The 25,935-nt window shown below is 33.5% G+C and overlaps 3 protein-coding genes across 10 annotated transcripts in view; 1 reads left to right on the forward strand and 2 right to left on the reverse strand.

Moving 5' to 3' along the window:
* The window catches only part of LOC112789547 (uncharacterized), a 31,852-nt gene extending 25,908 nt beyond the window's left edge, over positions 1-5,944 (reverse strand). For 3 of the 5 annotated variants that reach the window (XR_011879543.1, XR_003196296.3, XR_011879541.1), the window contains exons 1-3: positions 5,774-5,944; positions 5,549-5,681; positions 5,336-5,468 (exon numbers count right to left, since the gene is read on the reverse strand). The gene's annotated coding sequence lies outside the window, so the exon portion shown is untranslated. The remainder of the gene's footprint in view (positions 1-5,335; positions 5,469-5,548; positions 5,682-5,773) is intronic. The other 2 variants (XR_011879542.1, XR_003196297.3) reach the window with 1 other exon arrangement.
* A 5,038-nt stretch (positions 5,945-10,982) lies between these two features.
* LOC112789548 (uncharacterized) lies at positions 10,983-14,341 on the forward strand. Of its 4 annotated transcripts, none has more exons than XR_003196299.3 (4): positions 10,983-12,774; positions 13,627-13,832; positions 13,924-13,987; positions 14,084-14,341. XR_003196299.3 is itself a non-coding variant. In XM_025831490.3 (4 exons), the coding sequence occupies exons 1-4, from the start codon at positions 12,580-12,582 to the stop codon at positions 14,100-14,102; spliced, it is 339 nt and encodes a 112-aa protein (XP_025687275.1). In that variant the 5' UTR covers positions 11,004-12,579; the 3' UTR covers positions 14,103-14,341. The 4 variants fall into 4 exon arrangements, 1 of the variants encoding a protein (XP_025687275.1); XR_003196298.3 differs by having other exon boundaries at positions 10,986-12,774; positions 13,500-13,832; XR_011879540.1 differs by having other exon boundaries at positions 10,986-12,774; positions 13,631-13,832.
* Positions 14,342-18,207: 3,866 nt separating this feature from the next.
* Positions 18,208-24,233, reverse strand: LOC112789550 (serine/threonine-protein phosphatase BSL3; the record flags this gene model as incomplete). The annotated part of the gene is given in 14 exon segments (XM_072232402.1): positions 18,208-18,821; positions 18,945-19,084; positions 19,173-19,308; positions 19,890-19,965; positions 20,048-20,247; positions 20,326-20,424; positions 20,519-20,603; positions 21,237-21,475; positions 21,788-21,958; positions 22,051-22,288; positions 22,369-22,642; positions 23,397-23,576; positions 24,036-24,117; positions 24,218-24,233. Coding segments are annotated over 14 exon segments (2,020 nt in total), but the record flags the coding sequence as incomplete, so codon positions are not given.
* Between the last annotated feature and the right edge of the window lie 1,702 nt (positions 24,234-25,935).

Below are 25,935 nucleotides of genomic sequence, written 5' to 3' on the forward strand. Positions count from 1 at the left end.
ATTATCCATTATATAAATTCAAATTCGAATAGCTTTCTGCATAATGAACCGAACACATACTTATGGTGAAACAATTATATAGTACTAAATAAACGAAACATAATCCATTATATAAAATCAAATTCAAAAACAGCTTTCTGCATAATGAACTGAACACGTACTCATGGTAAAACAATTTTATAGTATTTAATGAACGAAACATAATCCATTATATAAAATCAAATTCGAAACACCTCTGTCTACAATTTAAAAATTATCAATTCAATTCAATTTAGATCTAGAACACCTGCGTCCATTCAATTCAATTTAGCAATTGCATTCCATTCAATTCAATTGAAAAAATAATCCATTAGCAAAATGTTGGTGGTGTTGGTGATGACGATAACGAAAGAGGAGAAGAAAAAGAAGAAGAAGAGAAGAGAGGAGGAGATGGAGAAGCAGAAGAAGAATCTGTGTGCGCGAGGAGGAGGATGTATACGTGAATTTGAAAAAGAAGAAAAAGAAGAAAAAGCGCGGGGGAGGAGAAGAAAATAAAGCGCGTGTAATGACGCTTTTTTAATGAGAGTGGTTTTTATTGGTGTTGGACCTACTTGGATAAAACTTGGATGAAAAAATACTTAGATGTGTAGCATAGCCCTATTATTTTTATCAACAAATGTTTAGAACATTAATAAAATTAATAAAAAAACTAATATTGTAATTAAAGATAATTCTATTTAATAAAAATACCTAAATATTAAACAATTACTCTAAATTTACATATCTTTCACAAACCACACCATTTTCCTTCCTCTTGTCCTTTTTATACATATATTAACGATATATATTTTAATTTTCTTTTAATAACTAGCATTTAATTATACTTAAATAACTTTCTTAGTATTATAATTATTCATGTAATAATACATTTTAAATTAAATTAGTCAAATATGATAAAATAACACTAAATTCATAATATGATATATATTCTTTAAATTATAATATAAAACATAACATTGATAAAAAAAAAACATGCTCAAACAATATACTTTTAGTTAACCAAAAGTATTTGGGTTATCATCATTTTGGATATTCATCAAATCCAAATAAATATTTTCTATCAAAATATATGAAACCACTTAAAAAATACTACTAATAAACTACAGAATGACAATATTTTATCCTACGTCAGTAATCCTAATTTCACAGAACACAGTGTCAACCTATCAACAATTCAGGTGTTAATTAGATCCAATATGACAGCAAATATTGCAACTTAGAGAGAAGGACAGCAGAAAAATATGGAGGAAGAGGAGGATGTAGTGAGAGTGGGGGAAGAAGACATTCAATCTGGTGTTGAGAGATGCTCTAGGAGTCTCCTTGGAAGGTTACTTGCTGATTGACCCTTCTTCGAAGGTACTCTAGAGGCAGCAATGCAGGTGATATGGAGACAACCAGTAGGGTTTAGGGTCACGAACCATGGAGGAAAACTCTTTCAATTCTATTTTGATGAGGAGATTGATATGGTAAGGATTGAAAAAGGAGCTCCATGGCTCTTCAAAATTTTATATTCTAAACTTGAGAAGGTGGAAGGAAGATGTGCTAATAGATGATGTAGAATTTTCTTAGGTACCTATATGAATCCAACTGTGGGGTTCCGGAACATTATAAAGCAAAAGAGATTCGCCGGAAGATAGGAGGAAATATGGGGGAGATTCTATACGTGGATATTTTCCAAGAGAGAAGGAAGGAAAACAGAATAATCAAGGCTCAAATTAATCTTGATATCACCAAACCCTTGCGCAGAATTACTAAAGGGCTGGCCCTAACAAGAAGATAATCGAGGTAACACTCAAGTATGAACGCATTGTTGTATTTTGTAATTATTGTGGACACTTAGGCCACGAAACAGGAGGCTGTCAAAAACAGCTGGAGGACTCTTTGAAAGGAGAGGTGGATGAGGAAGGATGGGGAGGGTGGCTAAGGTCAGAACAGGGTGGAAGGCGGGAGCAGAACTTGAACGATACCATTATTCCTAATTCTGTAGTTGAAGATTGAACATGGATAAGAGATAAAAAGCCAACACCGGTGAGTTTGCTTAAAGGTATGGCCAACTTATCTACGGAGGAGAAAAATCAGAGGAAAAACAATAAGGAATTGGTAATTAACTCTCCCAATAGGAAGGACCCACTACTGAATCTTGATGATGAGAGTAGTAAAACCAATGATCCTGTTGGGAGTTGTCAACAATATTCAGGGAAAATAAGGGGGAGAACGGAGTAATGAATGCTTTGTATTTAACGAAGGCAGCAACTATAGAAAATAGTGCATTCAGAGGAGATCCAAACTGAAACAATTAGCCAGGATAAAAACCATTGACATTACAGGAAGGAAAAGAAGATCCCAGGAGGAGAAGGATGAAATAGGTTAGAAAAGGATTTGTCAGAAGATAGATGCTGGTGCTAATGAGGGAGAGTGCCACCCTTCAAAGGGCATCCGAATAGCCATGAAGATGGTAACGTGGAACTGTTGGGGTTCGGGAAAACCCCTGACAGCTCACAACACAAAGGGATTACAAAATCCCATTCCCCCGAAGTATTATTTCTCTATAAAACTAAAAATATTACTTCGACAGTGGAGAGAGTGATTAAAGGAGCTGGTTTTCAGTTGCTGTTTTGTGTTGAGCTGGTTGGTCTTGCGGGAGGAGGATTAATGGTTGCTTGGAGGTGAAACTGCAGATTTTGGCACATGATTCATTCTTTATACATTTCACTTGGGAAGATCAGCAAAAAATGAAGGTTTGGGATGTCATAGCAGTTTATTTACACACGGACGAGGCAGCTAGGGCAGAATAATTTGTTACAATTTTGCAAATTAGAGAATCCACAGGCGAAAATCTAGTAGTGGTGTAAGACTTTAACGCAATTAACGATCACCATGAGAAGGAGGGGGGAAGGATGAAATCGGCCTCATCTATTCAGAGCTTTACTGACTTTATTAATAAGGGTAATTTGGTAGATCTGGGGTATGAAGGAAAGAAATTTACATGGTGCAACAGACAGTTTGGAAGGAATTTCATTCAGAGAAGGTTGGATAGAGCTTTAGCATCTGAGAACTGGAGGACAGCATATCCGAATGCTTATGTTGCTCATTTAGATGATATCGGATCAGATCACTGCCCATTACTAATTAGCTCAGAGAGAGAAATTCGAAGAACCAAAAGAAGATTCAGATTCCAAGAGTGCTGGTGTGTTAGAGAGGAGGTTTCTACAATTGTTAAACAAGCTTGGGACCTAAATGTTGTTGTCTCTCCTATGTTCAAACTGGCTGCGAAATTAAAAAGCTGCAGGCATAAGCTGGTGGATTGGCAAAAATCAGCAGCTCCTAATTCAAAATTTCAGATTCAAAACTTGTAAGTGAGGTTGGATGAAGAGAAGGCAAAAAGAGTGGCGCGCGGATAGCACTACTGTCCAAATTTTGGAGGCTGAATTAGTGGAAAACTTGGAACAAGAGGAGCGTTTTTGGAAGGAAAAATCCAAGGTGTAGTGGCTGAATTGGGGTGAAAAAAATACAAAATTATTTCACTCTAAATTTCAGTTAAGATGCCGCAGGAACAAAATCCAAGAACTAGTAGACAATGAAGGTAATGTGGCGTCGGACTAGGTTGGTATTGTGGCAGTTGCGCAAGATTATTTTGTTAAGCTTTTTACAATAGCTAACCCAATGGATCCAACTGAAGTTCTTCAGAAAATAGGCACAAAAATTGATGACACTACTAACCATTTTCTTAATCCAGTAACAGAGAAGGAGATTAAATCAACAACCTTCTCTATCAATCCTTTCTCAGCTCCCAAGGATGATGGTTTTACGGCTAAGTTTTTTCAGTTCTATTGGGAGCTAATTAGAAAGGATGTGATATTTGTAGTCAAGAGCTTTTTTTCAGGAGGTAAAATGCTAAAAGCTTTCAATGCAATCATACGAATATTTGTCTTATTCCAAAAGTTAGAAATGCTTGCTCTATGAAGCAGGTCAGACCAATCAGCTTGGGTAGTGTCTTCTATAAAATACTCTCTAAAATCCTAGTACACAGATTGCAAAACTTTATGAATAGGATTATTAGCGACACTCAAAATTCCTTCATTAGAGGGAGATTAATTAGTGACAATATTTTGATTGTTCACAAATTCATGTACTTCCTGAAGAATAAGACTTATGGTGATTATGAATTAGCATTAAAGCTGGATATGAGTAAAGCATATGACAGAGTTGAGTGGAGTTTTGTATGGATTGTTTTGAACAAAATGGGTTTTTACAAGAAGTGGATTGATTGGATCAGAGAGTATGTGGAGACGGTTTCTTATTCCATTACTGTGGAAGGTCAACCTCATGGTTTCTTCAAACTATGTAGAGGGTTACGTCAAGGCGATCCCCTCTCCCCCTATCTATTTTTGTTTTGTGCAGAAGGTCTATCCCGTTTGCTCCACAGAGGAGAACGACGTCTAGAAGTCTATGGACAAGTCTTCTATTTTTTTTTTAGCAAGAATACCCCTTCTACTGTTCGGGATCAGTTGGATGGTCTACTCTTAGTTCCACATGTAGGCTGCCAAAACAAGTACCTTCGCCTCTCAGCTGTGATCAACCGATCCAAGAAAAAAACCTTTAACTACATGAAAGATAAGGTTGCGCAGAAGCTCCAAAATTGGAAGAGGAATATTCTTTCCACTAGTGGTAGAGAAGTTCTAATTAAAGCAGTTGCTGTGGCGATTCCAATCTATACACTAAGTTGCTTTAAGCTACCGGAAACCCTCTTAGAGGAGATTCAGAAGGCAACTATGCAGTTTTGGTGGGGACAAAAGAATAATGAGAAAAGGATGCAATGGATAAGTTGAAAAATTGCTTGTAGACCGAAGAGTGAGGGAGGTTTGAACTTCAAAGATCTAAGTGCTTTTAACTTGGCAATGTTGGAAAAGTAAGCGTGGCGACTATTGCAAGACGTTGTCCTTAATTCACAAGGTTTTTAAGAGTAAATATTTTAGATTCTCGTCTTTTTTGAGAGCAGGACCAGGCATTAACCCGGCTGAAAAAACTTTCTTGAGGGTAGAAAGGTTTTGGAAAAAGGCATTTTTTTGGAAAATAGGGTGAGGTAATTTGGTTAAGGTCTGTGAAGATAACTGGCTTAATGAAATTAACCCTATTGACATTCGTTTGAATAACACAATAGGCCTTAAACCAGAATGGGTATCGGATATTATATTACTAGATGGGAATTGAAATCAAGCAATGATCACAACAAAGAATCAACAGTGGCACAAGCAATTTTAAGCACAACAATTCATCAAGGTGAGGATCGTGTTACCTGGCCTAGGGAGAGGAATGAAAACTATTCCGTTGCTTCAGGGTATTTGCTGGCATTCCAATTTTACCATGTCCCAACTAAATTCCTACCAGAGCAGTGCAGAGTAAAAAAGATTTGGTCTTCGATTTGGAACCTAAAATGCCAACCAAAAATCAAGTCTTTTTGTGAAAAGTGATGCATGCAGAGCTACCAGTAAAGGAGAGGTTACATTACCAAGATCCATTCGGTGTCTCCCTTATGCCCTCGGTGTATGGCGAGTGATAAGTCCACTGTTCATGGCCTTCTTTTTTGCCCAAACTCAGAAATTGCTTGGAGAATGAATGACCTTCCATTTCCATTGCAACAACTGGAACCATGGAGATGGTGGTTGTGGGTTCAGAATCAGATTAATAGAGGAAGTGATGCACAAAAAAAACTCCAATTTGTAGCATTCTTTACCTGGAATATTTGAAAAGTTAGAAATTTGAAGGTATTCGAAGTTAAATCATCGTCCCCCCAAAAGTTTGTTAGCCAAACAGAGCAGCAGCTGTCGAAGCAACGATTCGTTTTCTTTAGTTGGTATTTTTTGTTCACATCAAGTTAATGACTTTCTTTTCTCTTTTCTTTATTAAAGTTTCAGGAGATTAACTAAATATTTATCCTTTTAATTGAGAATTTTCTATTTATCCTTTGTTGCAAGTCCAAATGGACTATTCATTTTATTGAATTAATAAAATCTAGTTTTGGAAAAAAAAACACCTAGCTAGAGTTACTATCAGTGAGCCATCTTTGCTATTTACCAGGTACCAGCCATAATATGTAAAAAAAATCCTTCATCATAACCATCCTAATGTCTGTTAACATTCTCAAGATTATTTTACATAATTATATAAAAATATTATTAAAAAGATAATTATAATGATGTATAAGCATGATACGATGATGTAAAACAAACCAATCAGTAAATTCTTATAAATGAAGAACACAACACACCATAGATGTATACATTGTTACATCCATTGTGGCCTTGCATTGCTATCACCATAGTATAGAATGCAAAATTAAAGCCACAACCTTTAACATGTCAATCAACTCCAACCTAATTAAAATTTCACCTATGCATATCACATAATAATTTTTACATCCAGCCAGATAGGGGTGGCAATGGGTAGGGTAGGGTAGGGTTTAAAGCCAACCCTAACTCTACTCGCGGGTTGAGAATATCCCAACTTTAACCCTATCCATTTTCAACCCGCGGATACCTGACGACCCTACTTGCGGGTTACAAAAAAAATGCAAAATTATTATATAACTTAATGATAATTTAAAATAGAATTGACTTTTATGTAAATAAAATATTAAATTATCAATTAATGATCTTTTTTAATGGCTAAGAATCTTTTACATTTAGTGAAAAATCTTTGATTCAACATCTACTTAAAACATATTTTTATATAAATATATATAGGGTGTGGGTTGGTCGGGTAGGGTTGAAGCTCAACCCGCACCCTACCCTACCCGCTACGGATCGAGTTAACAACCTTACCCAATCGGATGGGGTCGGATTAGATACCCGCAGGTAGGGTACATGTTGCCACCCCTACAGCCACATATCCAATAGCATTTCAATTTTAATTGACATAAATAACAATAATTAATAACTTATCATATTTATGTTTGGAACTGAGTTAATTCAGGTGCACTATTTATATTAATTGGAGAGTATTGGATAATTTATAACAAAACTTCGATTTCTTCTGTGTTAATTCTATATTCAAACGATTGAAACAGTATTTTTATCAAATTCCATAATCCATGAATCTCTTTTTTCACATTTTCAAGTTCACCCTTTAAAAATGTCAATTTCTCTTGGTGGTGGTGTTTGATTTCAGAAATTTCAGCAATTTTTTTAAAACAACTTTGTGCAATAGATCTTTTATAGCTCCCAACCTGATTTGGTTGTTCCTTTTCAAATAAGACCCCAGTAACTTCTTCTGTTTCACTAGCAATTCGCCAGTTTTGAAAATTTTTCTAGCCAAAAAAATATTTAAAATAAAATTAGTTACTATATCATGAATTTGTGATAAAATCAACTATAATAAAATTCACACACTAAAGGTAGCTTCTTAATTAGCTCAATCTAAGTTGCTTTTTTCATATCTGACAATATAATTCCTTGAAGATGAGATTTTAAGCTTTATATATGATGATTCATCCAAAGAAGAAGGCAATCAATTCATGCATAATTCAAATCATATACACAGTCTTTGTTTTCTTATTTTTGAGTGTATTCATATTTTTTTATTGTCTAGATTTAAGCTTACATTAAGAGAGTCAAAAGGCAAAGAGAGTTAATCACACAAAAGCTATTTAATCTTTTGTTTGTTTAAGTTTTGATTTCGAAAGTGTGCTGGAATTAGGGTGTATTTGGTTTTTTTTTAACTAGGTTGGGTTAACACTTAGGAGTTACTAAGCTTGGGATAGCTTAGGTGTATTACAAGAGTGTGAGTCTCTTGAAATTGATGTTTGTAATCATTCTTGATTATAGTGGAAATTCCACGATGATACATGATGGAGATTGGATGTAAGTCTCATTGCACTTAGAGTTTGAATCAAGATATATTACTATGTTATCTTCTTCCTGTATCTTTGTTATTACATACTTAGAAAGAGACAAAACCAAAATAATCTCCTAATTTATTAGTTCCGTTGCATAAACGATAAAGTGGTTCTTTGATTCAACCCCCTTTCTCAACTCACTTAAGAACCTTTAATTGGCATCAGAGTTTAGGCTCAAGGAGCAAGCTTAACTGCCTGGAGTAAAAGATTCATGGTAATCTTTGTGGCTTATACGCTAACCGAAGGACAATCATGCTATAGGTCTCGTTTCTTTAATGGAACTAACTATTCTTATTGGAAAGAAAGGATGAGAATTTTCGAACAATCAACAGACTTCAACATTTGGAAGTTCATTGTGAATGGCCCAGATGTTCCTACCAAACGCAACGCTGAAGGCAATGTTGTTCTAAAGGAAGATTTCGAATGGGCGATTGAAGAAAAGAAGAAAGTGGAGCTAAACACTGCAACTATCAATATGATGCATTGCACCATCAGCTTTGAAGAATTCATAAAAGTCTCAAGGTGCAAAACAACAAAAGAAATACGGAACAAGTTGCAGCTCACACATGAGAGAATCGAACAAGTCAGAGAAACCCGTGTTGACATGTTTATGAAGAAATTTAAAATGGTTTTCAAGATGGAAAATGAATCAATTAATGCATTATTTGAGAGGTTCTCCATCATCATCAATAACCTTGATGCAATGGGAAAATACTTCTTTGAAGTAGAGCTTGTCAAGAAGATCTTAAAAAATTTTACCAAGCATTGGAAGACCATGAACACTGCTATATCTGAAGCTAATGATCTCAACAAAATTTCTTACGATGAATTGAAAGAAAAACTTCTAGCCTATGAATCTACACATTTTAGCAATGATAACAAGAAAATAGAAGTGGCATTTAAGTCAAAAATTACATCAAAAGAAGAAGAATCTGAAGACAGCTTATCCAATAATGAGATGGAATTCGTTATCAGAAGATTGAGAAAGCTGATGAAACAAAAGGATAGAGGCATATGTTCATCATGCAAAGATTACAAAGTTATTTGTCATCATTGCAATGAAGTAAGACACTACAACGCAGAATGTCCATAAAAAAAATATTGATGGCCTCATAGAATGACTTAGAAAGGATGATGAAGAAGATAAATCTGATCATGAAACTCATGTTTGTCTCATGGCTAATCAGCATGATTTTAACGAGGTAAATTTTGTTGAACTATTATCCAATGAATTGTATATTATCATTGATTATTTAATTGTTAATTTCAAAAAACTTTTTTGATAAATATGCTAAATGCAAGAAAGAAAATGAAGCTTTGAAATTAGAAAACAATTAGCTCAAAGAGCAATTGATCATGGCCGAATCTTCTAGTGTTTTAAAGCAAGAAAATGAGCTTTTGAAAATTGAACTAGAAGAACTTAAATTGAAGCTTTCGGTTGATGCATCAATTGATCTCATTGTTGAAAATAAAAGATTGCATGAGAGTATCAAGAGTTTAAACAAAGACTTAGCAAAATTTGCTCAAAGATCTGAAAACTTGGATAAAATTCTTGCTAGTTAAAGGTCTCTATTTATAAAATCTGAGGTTATGAATACGAAAAAAAATCCCTATAATACACGGATACTGACACGGACACAAGACACGATACGACAAGGGACAAGAAACACATAGACATTCGGATTTTAAAATTTTATAAGACATGGGATACGACATATATATAAAATATAAATTTTTTTAGATAAATTACAATAATATTTTAATATTTTAATGATATTAAAATAATTTTTTAATTGTTTTTAATGTATTTTTTTATTTTCTAAATTCATTTCAAAAATACATGTTAAGAATAAGGCTGGACATGCTAACACATGATGGTAGTTAGGTGTGTCTGGAAAAAAAATTTTATTTTATATTAAGACACAATTAAACACAGCAAACACGCCTGTCGGACGAGTGTCGTATTCGAAATGTGTCTAACACACATACACAACATCTCAACAAAGTGTCTGTACTTCATAGGAAAATCTATTTTCAAAAATGATTTTGAAGCTTCTTCCAAAGACAAAAGAACCGAACCTATTTTCAAAAAGAACCAAAAGGCCACCTCTTCCAAAAATAATAATCCTCTTTATCATGTGAATATTCAGCAAAGAGAAACACTTACAGCAAGTGTAATCGAGTTGGTCACTACTCTTCTCAATGCTTCATTTTCGAAAAGAAAATCAATGATAAAGTTTGTAAGATTATTCATGATTATAATGCTCTCGAGCAACTAAAAAGATTTAACAAAAAAAAGATAAAAAAAATATTTGGATAGCAAAAATTTTATAAAAGATGTTGTAGGTTTGTCTTACATCCAAAAGCAAAAGAAAGTTATAATATTTTGATAAGTGGATATTCAAGGCATATAATGAGATAGTCAAATTTTTTTCATCAAGCTAAACAAGTATGGTGGAGAATTTATGATTTTTTGGAGTTAAAGAAAAAGAAAAAATCACTACGAAGAATGTGATAAAATTGTGATTTGGATCTAATTTTATTGAAGAAAATAAAATTGAAGTGGAAGAAGAAGACTCAGAAAAAGTGAATTTGTCATATGAACAAATACAAAACCTAAAATTAAAAGAAAATCACAGAGTACTATAGAGTACATATTGTTATCCACTATTTATAGCTATTAGAAAATTAACTTTATTAAAACCTAACTCAATATGGTAAATAAATTAACTATGGTTATGAGGTAATTACTATTGCTAGTTTTAACCTCTAACCAAAACAAACTTTTCTATCATTCTAACTAAAGTTACTAGGGGTGAGCACGGGTAGCTGGTACCCGATTACCCACCCGGACCCGAATCGAACCAATTAAATTGGTTTAGGAACCGACGGGTAATCGGGTCCAACCCGAACCAAACTGATGACATTTGCTGATGATTGGTTCGGGTATCAGTTTTGGGGGCGCGGAACCCGAACCAACTCGTATACCCGATCATAATTAATTAATTAATTAATTAATTATATATATGACTTTGAAAACACATAACCTGATAACCCTAATACTATCTCATTCTCACTAACGGCGCAACCAAAACATGGAGTAAACTCAGAAATTAAAAACCCTAAACAGAGGCAGAGGCGCAGAGCTTCCTCCTACCGCACAACCAGCTTCTCCAATCTTCATCGTCTTCTCCATTAGGCGTCAGGCGCATCGTCTTCTCCACCTCGTCTGTGGGACCATCTGGTGTATCGTCTTCCTGGTAGCGGCAGCGACGTAGCAACCAACTTTCTCTCGGTCATTGGTGTCTCAGCCGGTATCTCTGTCAGCATCGTTGTTCACGGTTCCCTCTCCAGTAGCCAGCTTCATCTTCAGTCAGTCGTTCCCTCTTCAGCAACCAGCTTCCTCCAGGCTCCAGCGTCGTCTTCTCCGGTCACTCATTCAAATTAGTCTATAATTTTTGGAGAATGTTATACGTTAAACTGTTAATTGTTTTATTTTCTGTTCAATTTTTGAACTTATACATTCTTAGTTGTTGTTGAATAAAGCAATCTTGATCACTCTGAAGCAATCGTGCTGTTCAATTTTTAAATATTAATAGAATCTTGCTTTTATGTAAAAGATAGATTTGATTTTGAACTGAGGATCTTCTATAAGCTAATTTTAATTTTTAACTTCAAAAATATTATGCTAATTGCTATACAGTTACTATTATAATTCATTGTAGCAGATATTTATAACAGAGACCAAACCCTTAGAGTTTGATAATTGATGTTCACTAAAAACTAAAAACCCCCTTAGAATTTGAAGTTGAAACCAAACATTACGCTGAAGGCAAGGTGGCATTAAGAATGTAGCAAGTGATGATAGAGTGCAATTATTATGATATTTGTATTCCTATTTGTGTATGTATTTATTTATTTTTTTATCTATCATGCAATTTCACTAATATGTGATTTTATCTTGTTAATTGAGTTGATTTGATTAATTTAAACCGGTGTCTGTAATATGTATAATTTGAATTTTGTATTGAATCATAAGATATAGAGTAAAGTAGTATCCATCAGAAGGAATTAGGTGCTGTCAAATTATGATCTTTACTCGAGTTATAGATATTCGACTGAGAAGGTTCAAGTAGCACTTGAAAGTTAAGATATAGAGCTACACTGAGAAAAATTACCAAAGCAAAATAGAGGTGACTATGATGATGATGACAATGATGATGACTATGATGATGATGTATATATGTGTGTGTGAAAAAAAAAAGCAGTAATAGTAATAATGAGCAAACACAACAAAATAAAGTTAGTAATCAAATGCTCTATGTCATAGAAATGGTGAATTTGCATGTTTAAATAGTGGCCATGCCTTTAAAAATTTCTTAGGAGCAACATAACTCAAAAATTAAAAGTAATGCATTCCAACACAAGGAAATGATAAGATGAAGAACAATAAGCATATCAAGCTTTTGGGTCACTCAAAAATTTGTTAAAATAGCCACAATTTGTTAAACTTCCATTTTGGGGACATATTGCTTGCAATGTTAATAAATACTCTACAGTAAGGTCTTTCAAGTTTTAATTGTACTAATTGGTTAGTAACAAATACATGACTTCTCTTATTTTATGTATTTTGCATATTCAAAAAAATGGGGAAAACTAACCCTAAAAGTGATTCGGTTGTTGGAAGTACTTCTCCAAGTGCAGTCACTCCCGCTGCTGAGAACGATGGTCTTTCTGGTGGAACATCGCAAAGTCCAGCTCCCCCAGCATTGCCTGCCTCAAATCCTTCATCAGAAACACAAACCGAAGCTGCTGGAACTACTGGCAAGCCTCCAAAAGAGGTAAAACGTAAACTCAGTAGAGCACCTAGTACTGTTTGGGCGCCTTTACTAAAAGTTCTCCTAATGAAGCTTGCTACAACTATTGTAAAAAAACATGCATGCAATAGTTCTAGTCATTGTACAACAAACTTGCATAAACATTTAAGAATTTGCACTAAAAACCCTCATAAGCAAGCTGAAAAGGACCAGAAAACTATTGCACTTGGGAGCCAATTTGAGGATGACCCTAATGCAGTCACTATGAAGCTTGTTGATTTTAATCAAGAGGAAACTCGTCTTGCTCTTGCAAATATAATAATTGTTGATGAACTTCCTTTTAAATTTGTTGAGGCTCAAGGCTTTAGACAATTTATGAGTAAAGCACAACCTAGGTTTAAGGTTCCCTCCCATTGGACAATTGCTAGAGATTGTATGGCTTTGTTTAGATATGAGAAAGAGAAGTTGAGAACATTGTTATCTGAAAATCTCCAAATAGTTTCCCTTACTACCGATACTTAGACCTCAATTCAGAATTTGAATTATATGTGTGTGACTACGCATTATATTGATGAGTCTTGGACATTGCATAAAAAAATTTTGAATTTTGGTTTGATTACTGATCATAAGGATGAAACTATAGGGAGAGCCTTAGAACAGTGCTTGCAAGAGTGGGGTATTAGAAAGACATGTTGTGTAACTGTTGACAATGCTAGTGCTAATGGTGTTGCAATTTTGTATTTACTTAGAGGCATGGGTGATTGGAATGGGTCAACATTGTTAAATGGGGAGTTCATGCATATGAGGTGTTGTGCTCACATATTAAATCTAATTGTTGATGAAAATCAATGAAGTATTATGCTCTTACTCACATAGCTAGGGATTTGTTGGCTATTCCCGTCTCTACCGTGTCTTCTGAGTTGGTGGAAATTGTACTAGTGGTCGTGTGCTTGGCCAATTTAGAAGCTCATTAAGTCCTTCTACTGTTGAGTCTCTAATTTGCTCAAAAAATTGGTTGAAGACTCAAGAGAAGATGTATGACTTAAAGCAAGAACTTGAGGACCAAGAAAAACTTGAATTAGGTAACTATTTTTAAATTATATTTCTTTAAATTATTATGTAATTGTTGTTATTGTTGAGTCTCTAATAATAATTTAATTACTGTTAATGTAGAGCTTTCAACTTTAACAATATCTAATCAAGCCATTGGAGTTGATGTTGTTTACGACAATTTGAGGTTAACATTTTTCACTAATTATTTATTTGTTGAATTACTTTTAATTAATCAATTTTATATATTGACATTAGCTAATTATATGCTAATTTTTTGAAGGTCACAACTCCTCTCTTAAATATGCTTGGTTGATGGAGTGAAGGATTATGGAGTGAAGACTTTGAAAACTAGACAAATATTTCTATTGCACTTTTGTATTGAGCTTCTAATGTTTAGATTTTACTGTATTTTGGTTTTAACTTTTTTCAAAGATTATCCACTAGACTTTTGTATTTAACTTTTAATATTTCTATTGCACTTTTATATTTTCATTAGACAAGATTATTCACTATTAATATGTTTGGATTTTGATGAGTTTAATTTTTAATGTATTTAGTGTTTAATATGTTTGTATTATTTTTGTTGATGTTACATGTTTATTTTATTTGTTGAGTTTTTAACATAAAAATTTGTTATTTTTTTTTTATGAATTTCAAAGTCATCGGGTACCCGCTACCCGAACCGAACCAATCCACTTTTAATCGGTTTGGTTTGGTTCGGATACAAACATAAAAAAATGCAAATCTGAACCAAACCGAACCAATTATTTTTTGATCGGTTCGGTTCTAATTTTATTTTGAACCCGAACCAAACCGACCCGTGCTCACCCCTAAAAGTTACAAAAACAAATATTATCAACAAATTATTCAACCATAATCAGTTATAGCTTGTTTTTGTGAGCTATTAGATACCAACTTAATATCATCTCTAACAAGATGAAATTACAGAATATCTAAAGGTGTTACACCAAATTCATGCAACAATTAAGAGAAGACAATACTATTGTAACTTGAACCAAAAAATTCTATATGCAAGAGACAAATTTGAATTATCTCCTGTTGCAACATTATCCTGAAGCTAAGATCAAAATTAATCATTTAATCTATTTGAAATTAATGTTATTTTATATTACTAATGTTGTTTCTTAGGTCATAATGAGATTTTTCTGAGCTTGAGGAATGAGACAATTTTTCCAAGATAGAGAAATAAGTATCTTCATGGATATCTTGGATACTTTAGTCATTTGTTGATATCTTAATATTATCTTTGTGGATCATGTGTGTATTTTCTTGTTAAATTGTCTCTTAACAATTTCTTTTACTGAACATTTTTCTTCAAAAATTCCAGAATAAAAAAACTCTTAATGTGCATGTCATTTGATTTTGGACCACCATATAGATCACTATCTTTTATATTTTTTGTCATTGATCAGCTACTCATTATAATGAATCAACACGATAAAAGAACTCACCACTCACCAATAATATCCTAATAGAATTCATAATCAAACTATTGAGTAGGCAAATAATTCGATAGTCCCAAAACATTTGAAGTATTAAAGATTCTAGTCACAAACTATGTTTTTTTAAGTTTTTAATAATTATCAAATAGTCCTTATTTAATTTTAAAATTTACTCTTTATTTTATAAATTATTATTCTATTAATCATCATTTATGTTTTCATAACTGTATCGTTAAAAATTAAAAACAACAACAAAAATATAACTTCCATTACTAATTTGATTTCTAAACTTTCAAGTTCATGATGTTTTTCGTTGTTTTGATAAGTTCGATGAGTAAACAATGAGAAAATTCTGTTTGTCGTTAATCCAATCGATTTAATTTGACATCAATCGATTGTTAAGTAATAATGTATGTCAAATAACTGGAAACTAGTATTAATCGATTTAATAGAGAAAATAATCAATTGATTTTTAACAAAATCGATTGAAACAACAAAAATTATATGTTACATCTATTTCAATATTTCTTGGTCAATCGATTGTTAAGGAAACTAATTGATTGTAATATTTTACAATCTAAAAAATAATACACATTTTTAAACTAGTCACACACAAAAAAAATCATAAAATTATATTTTTTATTATAATTTATGTATGTACTTTGAAAAACTATTAATTGGATCATATCCTAACATTTACTCATACTCATTATATTTTGTAGGTAGATATTTTCAACAACATAGATTTAAACAAGATGCAACAATATGTTTATAATTTTATGAAAGCATACTGTTGATTTGAAATTTGTAAGTTTTTTTTTCTAATTTTTTATTTATATTTTTTTAATTAGCAACATACATACATAATGTGTAATTGACTTATGTATTTTTTATGTTTTAGATATATATTCTCATTGAAGAGAGTAATCACTAGTAATTAATCGAAATTTTCGTTGAGGTCACACAATTTATCATTTGGACACCCATTTTTTTGTTAACGGTTATAAAAAGTGCATTTACATTCCAATCAAGTACATGTTTCTTCCAATCAATTGGAACGTATAAATCCAATCAATTGATTTATTCCTACAATCAATTGAATGGGTAATAAAATTGATTCAATTACTCCAAAACTGACTTTTTCTCAAAAAAAAAAAAAAACAATCAACTCCTATTAAAAAAACAAAACTTTTCAACTAATCAATCGATTTTTAGAATAAAAAAAATAAAAAAATATTTTCTTACGAACCAATCAATTAGCTGAAAATAAAAATCGATTGTTTTCTGAACAACGTAAAAGGGAGGACTTCTGTTCACTAACCAATTAAAAAAATCGATTGATTTTTTGCATATTGTGATTTTTGCAACTGTGAATATTGCATACCTGCCAATTCATAAATGATGATCGTCACTACAACAAATTGATAATCACAATGGCAGGAGATTCGTAAACGATTACAATTATAGAATTAGATAATTGAGAAACAAATTGATGATAGATTAGATTATGAAATTAGTAATATTAAGATTGAAAGAGATAAATCTAAGATTTTCAAATCAAAATAAAATTGATTTTAAGATTAATCTTTATAGAACTTAATGATAGAATTTGAAAAATAAATATATCATGAGAATAAAATAATAATTTATAAAATATAGAATAAATTTTAAAATTAAATAATATATAAATGGTCAATTAATAAATAAAATTAAATAAAAATAATTAATTATTAAAAAACTTAAAAAATATATTATGTTACTAAACCTATTTAATAGTCCAGATATTTTGGAACCCGCTAAGCAATCATATGCATTGGATTAGTCTTTTGCTTATTGCATTAAAAGATATCTTGAAAAGCCGAAAAACAAAAACTATTAAATAATTCTACCATAACATCGAGATTAAATCGAATAAAATGTCATCCAAAATCTTATTTTCAAACATTATCCATCAAGATATACTAATTTACCATAATCTAGTATGTAATTCCAAACAATTTTTTTATAAGTCACAAATACATCATAAGCAACTAAATATACCAAAATAATAATAAAAATACTATAAGCACACTAAATGGCGTTGACCCACATAAAAAACAATTGCTATTTATATACATATTTTAATGACTTTTTTCTAAAAAAAAAAAGTGTTATATTCAATTATTCGCACATCATGAAGTGTTATATGTGTGCTAATGTGCTATACGAATTACGAAACATCCAATTAATTCTTACTTCCTAAAATTTCTATCAATATTCAATTTTAATTTTTGAAATTAAAATTCTGAAAAAGTATTAAAAAAATTAAAATTCTGAAAAAGTATTAAATATTGTGATAAGGATCACTACATGTCTACATATATAGATGTCAATTCTTAAGAGAGAATGAATTTAATAAAATTAAAAAATAATGACCATTTGTGTGTATAAATAAAAGAAGCATCAATCTAAAACAAACACACAACAACAATAAAATATTCTTTCTCCTTTTATATACAATTCTCTATTTTTCTCTTTAAATTCTTAAGTTACAATATATATAATACTAGTAAATAGATAAGTTACTTCTATTATTATTGTGAGATAATTATAGTAGTAAATACTAATAATACTAGAATCTTCTATTTACACTTTTTTATTTTATATTTATTATATTTTTTTATTTATTTATTTTACAACATTAAATAAAACAGCATCTCTCACCATTTTCCGGTTGAACGAAATTCTTATTTTCCAGTAGCTGCATTTAAGTTAATCCTCATTCTATATTAAAAAAATATAAAAAACAAAAAAACAAAAAAATTCAATGCTCAGTCTCCAATGAAACCCTATCCATCGAAACTAAAACGGGGATTTCCTCGTACGATAATAAGTTACAAAAAATTCCAACAATTGGATCTATTTCGCTATCGAGGACAAAAAATTCATACCGCAAAAGCCATTTTGGAGCACAAGAATATTAAAATTCTATAATCAAAATTCACATATTCCTGAGTTTCACACAAAAATTAATTGTACAGAGTATGGATAAGCCATACCTATGATACAAGACGCGACCCCAAGAAATATTTCTGATATATCTCACCATCACAGGAAAAGAAAAAAAAAAATTAGAAAACCTTCCAGTCCTCTTGGTGACAAAAATAGGCAACACCGACAAAATCCATGACAATACTGACCTTGATTCTGTACCTAAGCCTCAATTTACAACAGTGGGTGAACCCGGATAACCACTATCCCAGTCAAAATGGACAAAGCTGTGTGGCCATCGTGGTTTCTTCTAATCACAGAAAGGGGTGATGAATGCTGATTGAGTGTACATACGAACGCCTTCATGCTTTCTGCAGGGTTTGAGACCACGAGCTCGGGTACCCCATAATTGGCACGGTGCTATGTACAGTACAGTACACCAGAAACCACACGACAGCACAAGCAGTTAAGGCTAAACATTAGGGACTTTCCTGCTGATCACTATATCCAAGCAAGAGAACCCCGGTCATTTGTTACTTGAGGACGGCCTCTAGTTGGTGTCGGTGGTCTGTTGGCATTCAATTCCTGCCCATTTTTTAACCAACATTTTAATCAACTCAAATAGAAGATTGCATATATTTGATATTGCAATATTACAAAGCATCAAGAGTGCGCCAACCATTTAACCAAAAATATTTGAAGGAATACCTGCATCCACGTATCTTCAATATGACGCTCCGGTGATGTTTCGGGTGAAGAAATTGCAGGTGGTAATGGGTGGATCAATTTAGGAACCACCACAAGATCTCTACCTAAAACTAATATTGCCCCAGCATTATTTGCAGTACCTATGCCGCAAGTAAATGTTAAAAACTTAAGATTTAGAGGATAAAATGATAGCAGGAAAGATGCAATGTAGCAGTCAGCAACATATACCACAGTAGTTTGTAGCTGAAAAAAGAGTGATCAGATGCCCCTGGGCAAAGCGCTCAAAGCCATCCATAACACATTCATGTGCTCGAACAATCAGCTGAAGATCATTGTTGTTGCAAAATTCCATCACACGGTCCGGCTACAATAGCAAATCTCATTTAGATGAACATGATAGCATATATGCAATCTAAACTTCTCAAGGTAGAAGCTTAAAAAATGAGGACAGCATAATGCACAAAGGTGCCTACAGCTACAAGGCTAGAAATAACATCCCACTTCATAAAAGTGGCAACATTCAAACTAGAGGGAATGCCATGCTGCCATAAACAATTGCACCAGCAATTGGTAGTGAGTAGATGGACAGTACCACAATAACAGCAACTTTGAACTACAGCACAAATAAACTGAACTAATAAGTTAAATTGACTTTTCAAATTTAAGTGAATATAACTATGCATAGTTTCAAAACAAGACCAGATTACAATTAAAAAAGTTCCAAGACATAATAAGCTATTGAACAATTGATTTAAAAGGCTGCTCCAAAATCCAGCATCACCAAAATGGATTTCTAGAACAGGGAAATAATTGATATCTCAGCATATTGATCAAATTCCATCACATAAAACCCGCATAAACTTATAAATTGTTATTTTCTATGTTATTGTCCAGGAAACTAATAAAATACATCAACAATTTCATCAAATAGAAGTTAGCACTCACCCCAAAAGTAACTAAACCCGGACCTCTAGCATTTGGCCGCAGCCCTTCCACACTATCATTCTCTGTAGGATCAGACCTAGAGAAACATTTCATGCTGTCATTAGTAAAAAGGGATGCCAACTGAAGTGTCATAAACATGTAAAAGTACACAAACTAACCACAACAGATCCATAAGTACAATCGATCCTGCTTCCATCGTAATTGGACGCTGAATATTTTGAATCTGTTCCAAATGATTTATTGAGCGACCAATACCCCCATGCATGCAAATAATTTTTTTCTCAATTAGAGCAGCCAGAGGAAGCCAATTAAACAGACGGTTTATCCGATGCCATGCCCAAATACCATCTCTCTCACCCTGATCAGAAAAATAAAATGTTAGTTGAGGTATCAAATAATAATGAAAAATCATCGTCCTGCAGAAGAAATTCATTACCATTCGCTCAATGCACTCAATCCGGAAACCAAAAAGGGCATTAATATCTGCAGCTTCATGATTTCCGCGTATCAAATGTACATTGCTAGGATACTCAACCTGTAAAATTCTCATTTTTAGGAATGAAACTGTGTAGCACCGAGTTTTATATTCATAAACACCAAAAGAAGACAACCTAGTATACAGAGTATACCTTCAGAGCAAGCAAAAGGGTTATAGTTTCCAAGCTGTGTTGGCCCCTATCAACATAATCTCCAAGAAATAGATAATCGATATATCTGATAATAATTTACACAAAATTAGAGAGAAAATGGAATTATAAATCTTGCATTACAATACAACATTAAAAAAAAAAATCATAGACAATATGCGATAAATGTATAAACCAATGCAGTCAATAGTAAGCTATGCCATCCAATTGAGACTAATAGGAGCATAGGAAAAATCCCATTAGGGTTTAGGGCTTAAGATAAATATAAAAAAAATTAAAACTAAATGCGAACTCAAAAAGGGATTTGTATCCTATTGTCATTCCAATATGGGAAAACATGTACAAAAGCACAATTTAGGTCAAGATTTAAGAAGTCTATAAATTGGAAGTGTTGAGAAATCCATCATACGAACTTGGGCATAAAGATAAGATCTCAACAATGCATCAAATGTACAAAAAATAAAGACTTGCTCTTAGTTAGACTTCACAGATGTGTAGCAAGCCAACCAATATAAATAATTACACAGAAGGTTGTGGATCTGACATCTTAAGACATTGACAAACATGCTTTAAGACCGTGATAACCAATGCACCAATGGGCTTTAAATTATCAAAGAAAACATTAGCCTGGTACAATATTTGAAGCACACAGGAACTACTTAACAGGCAACAAAACCATCTATGGGAACTAAAGACTTACGCTATGTCACCAGCAGTTGACGGAGCTCCATACTCATCAAAGAGCCGCATAAGATCCCCGAATTGCCCATGTAAATCACCAAATATTTTAATTGGTGCCCTAAGTTGTAAGACAGTTGGTTCACTTGAAAATATACGCTCTGCACTATCACAAAGATCCGCAAGTTCATTGCAATCTAAGAAAAACTGCCGGCGAACTGGTGGTTTCCAGCCACGGGGCTTCAACAGATGTGCTATGACCTACAAAGGATGTCAAGAAACTCTATCCATAAAAATCTAAACATAATATGAAAGCCACATGCTTGGTGTTGCAACAAATTAGGTATGATAAAGGCAACATGAGTAGGTAAAATTCAACCGATCACATTCAGAATTTTGCCATGAATAGAATGCGCGTGATAGAGACCGAGGGTAGACAATGACAACAAAAGGAAGGCCAAATGAACGGGAAATAACAACATTCACAGTAGGGTTTTAGGAGTGCGGTTTCAGCTCTAGACCCAAACATGACATATTGATAAAAACATCATACTCTCATAGAAAAGCTTATACCTTCTTTGGGACACTGTTGATAGACATCTGCCGATCTAATAATTTTCTAGCAGCAGTTGCACTTTCTGGAGTCCCATAACTAACCCGTCTGCCTTCATTTTCAAACTGATCAATGGAAAGCTGTCTAACCATGCCACCTAATGCTCCACCAGTCTCAGCAGCAACCACCACCTGGAAATTTTTCAGAGAACAGGAGATGAACTTAAATACTTCAGGTAAGATTTGACATACATATTTTTTCCTCATCAAAATGTATTACTCACAGCTCTGTGATGCAGTCTAACTCCACCAGGAGTGATGTTATTTGCTCCTGCAGAATCAGGCTTAATCAGAGAAGATATTTGTTTGCCACTAGGGGTAGCCTCAGCTGTACGATCTCTGTCAGGCAACTCAACTTCTCCATTCTCCTGCCGTGCTTTTGCCGCTGCCAGCGTGGCACTGATAGCTTCTGCTTCTGCAGCTGATGCTTCAACCAGATACTCAACTCCTTTGGTAGTTCGCCTGTTCATCACTTGAATGATAAAGCCAGAAAAGTGATATATAAAAACTTTCACAAACTGAGATGATTAAAGCTTTCAAACCTAGGTCCCTGAAGCATGGCATTTTCAGTGCTGATATCACTGTACATGTCACCATTTACAGGGGCAGCAACCGGGTTACCCAAAACAACTGAACCATCAGGTGCTGCTTCCAGCGTTGTTTGCCTTGTCCTGTCATCAACAAATCCATATCTTCCAGGTAATCGTCCAACTTGTGCATTAGATGCAGCTGCTGCCGCAGCAGCATGTGAAGCAGCAGGTGTTGTTTCAGCAGCAGCAAGATCTTCAGCAACAAGTAGGTCATCCAGCAAGACCCCTGCAGCAAAAATACAATACACTATGGTCAGTCATATGCATGAAGCAAACAATTAGTTACTCGCCTCAGGATGAAACCCACAGTATGAGAACAGACACTTTCAGCTTGCAAGATCAACATGGATGCACCAATTACAACAGTCAAAATAATATTGTTCTGTTAGACCAACAATGAAAAATAATTTGAAAAAGAAGTTAGAATTCAGCAACTAAGTCCTGGAATTCTAACATGGTTGTTCTAGTCACTAGCCTGAACAAATACCAAACCCATTTGAACAGTAATACTCCAAGTTTCTCTTAACAATGTAAATGGACTCGACTCAACTCAACTCAACTCAACTCAATTGATCCTCAAAAACAACTAATCATGCACCTAAATAAAAAAAAATCTAAGGGTATATAGCTATAATTGAGCTATTCCATGAGTTTCAATATCTCAATTCTTCTAGCTCCAACAAAAAGTTTCATGAACAAAACATTAACATTCGATACATATGCCAAGTCTAAATAACTCAAGACACAGCCAAGATTCAAATGTCCAGACTGTTTCAAGTCCACTCAGAAACCCAAAAATTAATCCAATCATTACCAAGCAACGTAATACAAGTAAATCAAAGAAAAAGAAAGTAACTACATTATCATCAGAAATCAGGCTGATGTAATGAAACTACTATAACCAAACTGTCATTTGCATAAAAAGATAACACATGAACTTCATCAAGACAAATCCTCAAGAACTCAGATTCATGACTTACCACCACGTAATCCACCATAAATATAAATTAGGTCACCAATAGCAGCAGCTGCATGTCTGCAACGCCGTGTCAACTCAACTGAGGCATCACCACCAGCTGCATCAGCACTGAATTTACCTGTTCTTGGGCTGGTAACAACAGATTTTGTATCACACCATACACCAGCGGCAGTGTCCAACACTATCAACAAGGGGGGAAAACTTTACAATAAAATTCTATATCTTTCAATTATTGGTATAACAACAAACCTTGCTTTCATGTTGAGTACTTAAAAACATCCATTGATAAAAATTAACTAAAGGTTACAGCAGAAACTAGGCATCTGCAAGCTACCCTACAAACAGTAACTACACAACAATAATTTAACTCCAAAAAAGTTTGTTATTGCTAATGACAGATCCTCTAGATTTACAGAATTTATTCTCTTTATTTTCACCACGAAAAAAACGGAACTGTGTCAAAAAATGAAAAATACATTACGTATCAAGAAAAAGGATATACAGTAAGGTAAGACAAGAAAAGCAACTAGTTTTTTTTTTCTTTTTTTTTTTTTGAGTTATGGTGGTGGTGGTTTTTTTTTTTTTTTGGGGGGGGGGTGCCAGCAAGCAGAAATTTTCAAGAAGCACCACAAACAAATACCTGCAACACTTGATGAGTCTTCTACCATCCGTCCTCCACCAAGAGCCCCACCAGACACGTGGAGCCTTGCATTAACAAATACCTATAATAATCAAATCAAACAAACTATGATGCTTGGAATATGTAATCAAATAAGACTAATAGAATACAATTACAAAAAGAAAAGGCAAAGTAAATCCCACCGCTGCATGCTGATATCTTGGAGATGGTGAGACACCAGGAGCAATTGCCCACTCCCAACGACCGTCCCTATGCTTAGCAAGTCCATATGCACTAGCTAGTGGCTGCGATATAAGGTTTGGGAGCAAGGGAAAATATATAATCAAAACTGAATTAAATCATTCACAAGAATCACAAAACAATATTGAACCAAAATTTGATTGAAATAACTATCTATAGGCATATGAACTCAACACAAAATGGCCACTGAACCACAACTATCAGTTACATCCATCAGCAGGAAAGCGTCCAATTTATATTTGTACATTATAGACTGCCAAAGCAGTTGCAACTTTATTTGGTACCCGTTTAAAACTAACCCATTTAGTGTACTCGAAGTCCAACAATTGAGTGTGTTCGTTTAAAATTAAATATCCAAAGAAAAACATTCAATTACTTAAACATAGGTACAAACATTTCGGTTACGATATGCCATCTACTCTGAAGGAGAATCTTGAAAGACGGAGAAAATCTCGAGAGACATAGTCAACATTTGGTCAGGCAAGCTCAAAAACAAGACAACACTCTTTTCGGAAGTTCAATCATAAAGACAGTGATCCTTCCTTGATTAAACCAATTTGACAACTGTTCCCCTGTGCTAATAATAAAACTGCTTTCTTGCTTATAAAAGTCAAGGATACTTCATCCTCACCCTAGATTAATTACCTCTGCTGCTATTCAAGCAAACCAAAAGGCAAGGAGATAAACCAATAGCAGGAAAAGGATATCACTAATAACCAGATGTAAGTATATCCCCCATAAAAAGGTTTCCAAGATGGACCAAATCAATAAAATGAGAATGTGTAAATTACAAATAGAATTAGAACGCATCAATTATAAGAGATAACTCACAATACTATTGGCGTCTCGCCCTCCACAAAGCAGAAGCAGCCCATCAGAGCGTGCACTTGCAGTTGCATACCTACTCAAAAGTAAATGACAAAGTGGAAACTTAACCCTAGATTATCAAAACTATACTTTCAAGCACAAAATGATAGCTAACTTAAATAAATACAGAGTTTTACAAAGTTATTTTTCTGACAGCTACAAAGGTAAAGAGGCATAGTACTCCTTTAAATTAAAATAAATTAAAATAACACATACAGCTTTTTGCTCGACTCCAGAAACAGAACAATAAGAAAATTATACTATAGCATCTAAATTATATTCCATGCAATGAGTCCAGCATCAATTACAGACCCTAGCTCAAATCTCATGACCTTCACACAAAAAGCAAGCAGAAAATTAAGATAATCATACTAACATACTACACTGTCAATCAACTCCGAAAACAATGAAATTATTATGAAATGATTAACAGAACAACGAATAAGCAAGCACACATTAGCAACAGTTAGCCAATGGATGGATACTATGCTTGATATGGCAGAGCCAATGAAAATTACAGGAAATCACGGGTAGAAACAGGACACTAAAGAAAAATTTTAAGCATGGGCCTCACTAATGAAAACAATTTGATAACTGGGGATTTGTCTTGCTGGTATTCAAAACTATAAGCAAAACAAATATTGACAAATATTTCATCCACAAAACATACAACATCCACATATCTACGAAGCCTCACAACCTGGAAAACAACGGTTTAAAATTTTAAATTAAATCATTCAATCGCAATAACTTAAATAATAACCCTCAAAACCTAGTTATATACATCAAAGGC

This window comes from Arachis hypogaea, chromosome 3 (genome assembly GCF_003086295.3).
Source record: "Arachis hypogaea cultivar Tifrunner chromosome 3, arahy.Tifrunner.gnm2.J5K5, whole genome shotgun sequence".
Lineage (NCBI taxonomy): Eukaryota > Viridiplantae > Streptophyta > Magnoliopsida > Fabales > Fabaceae > Arachis > Arachis hypogaea.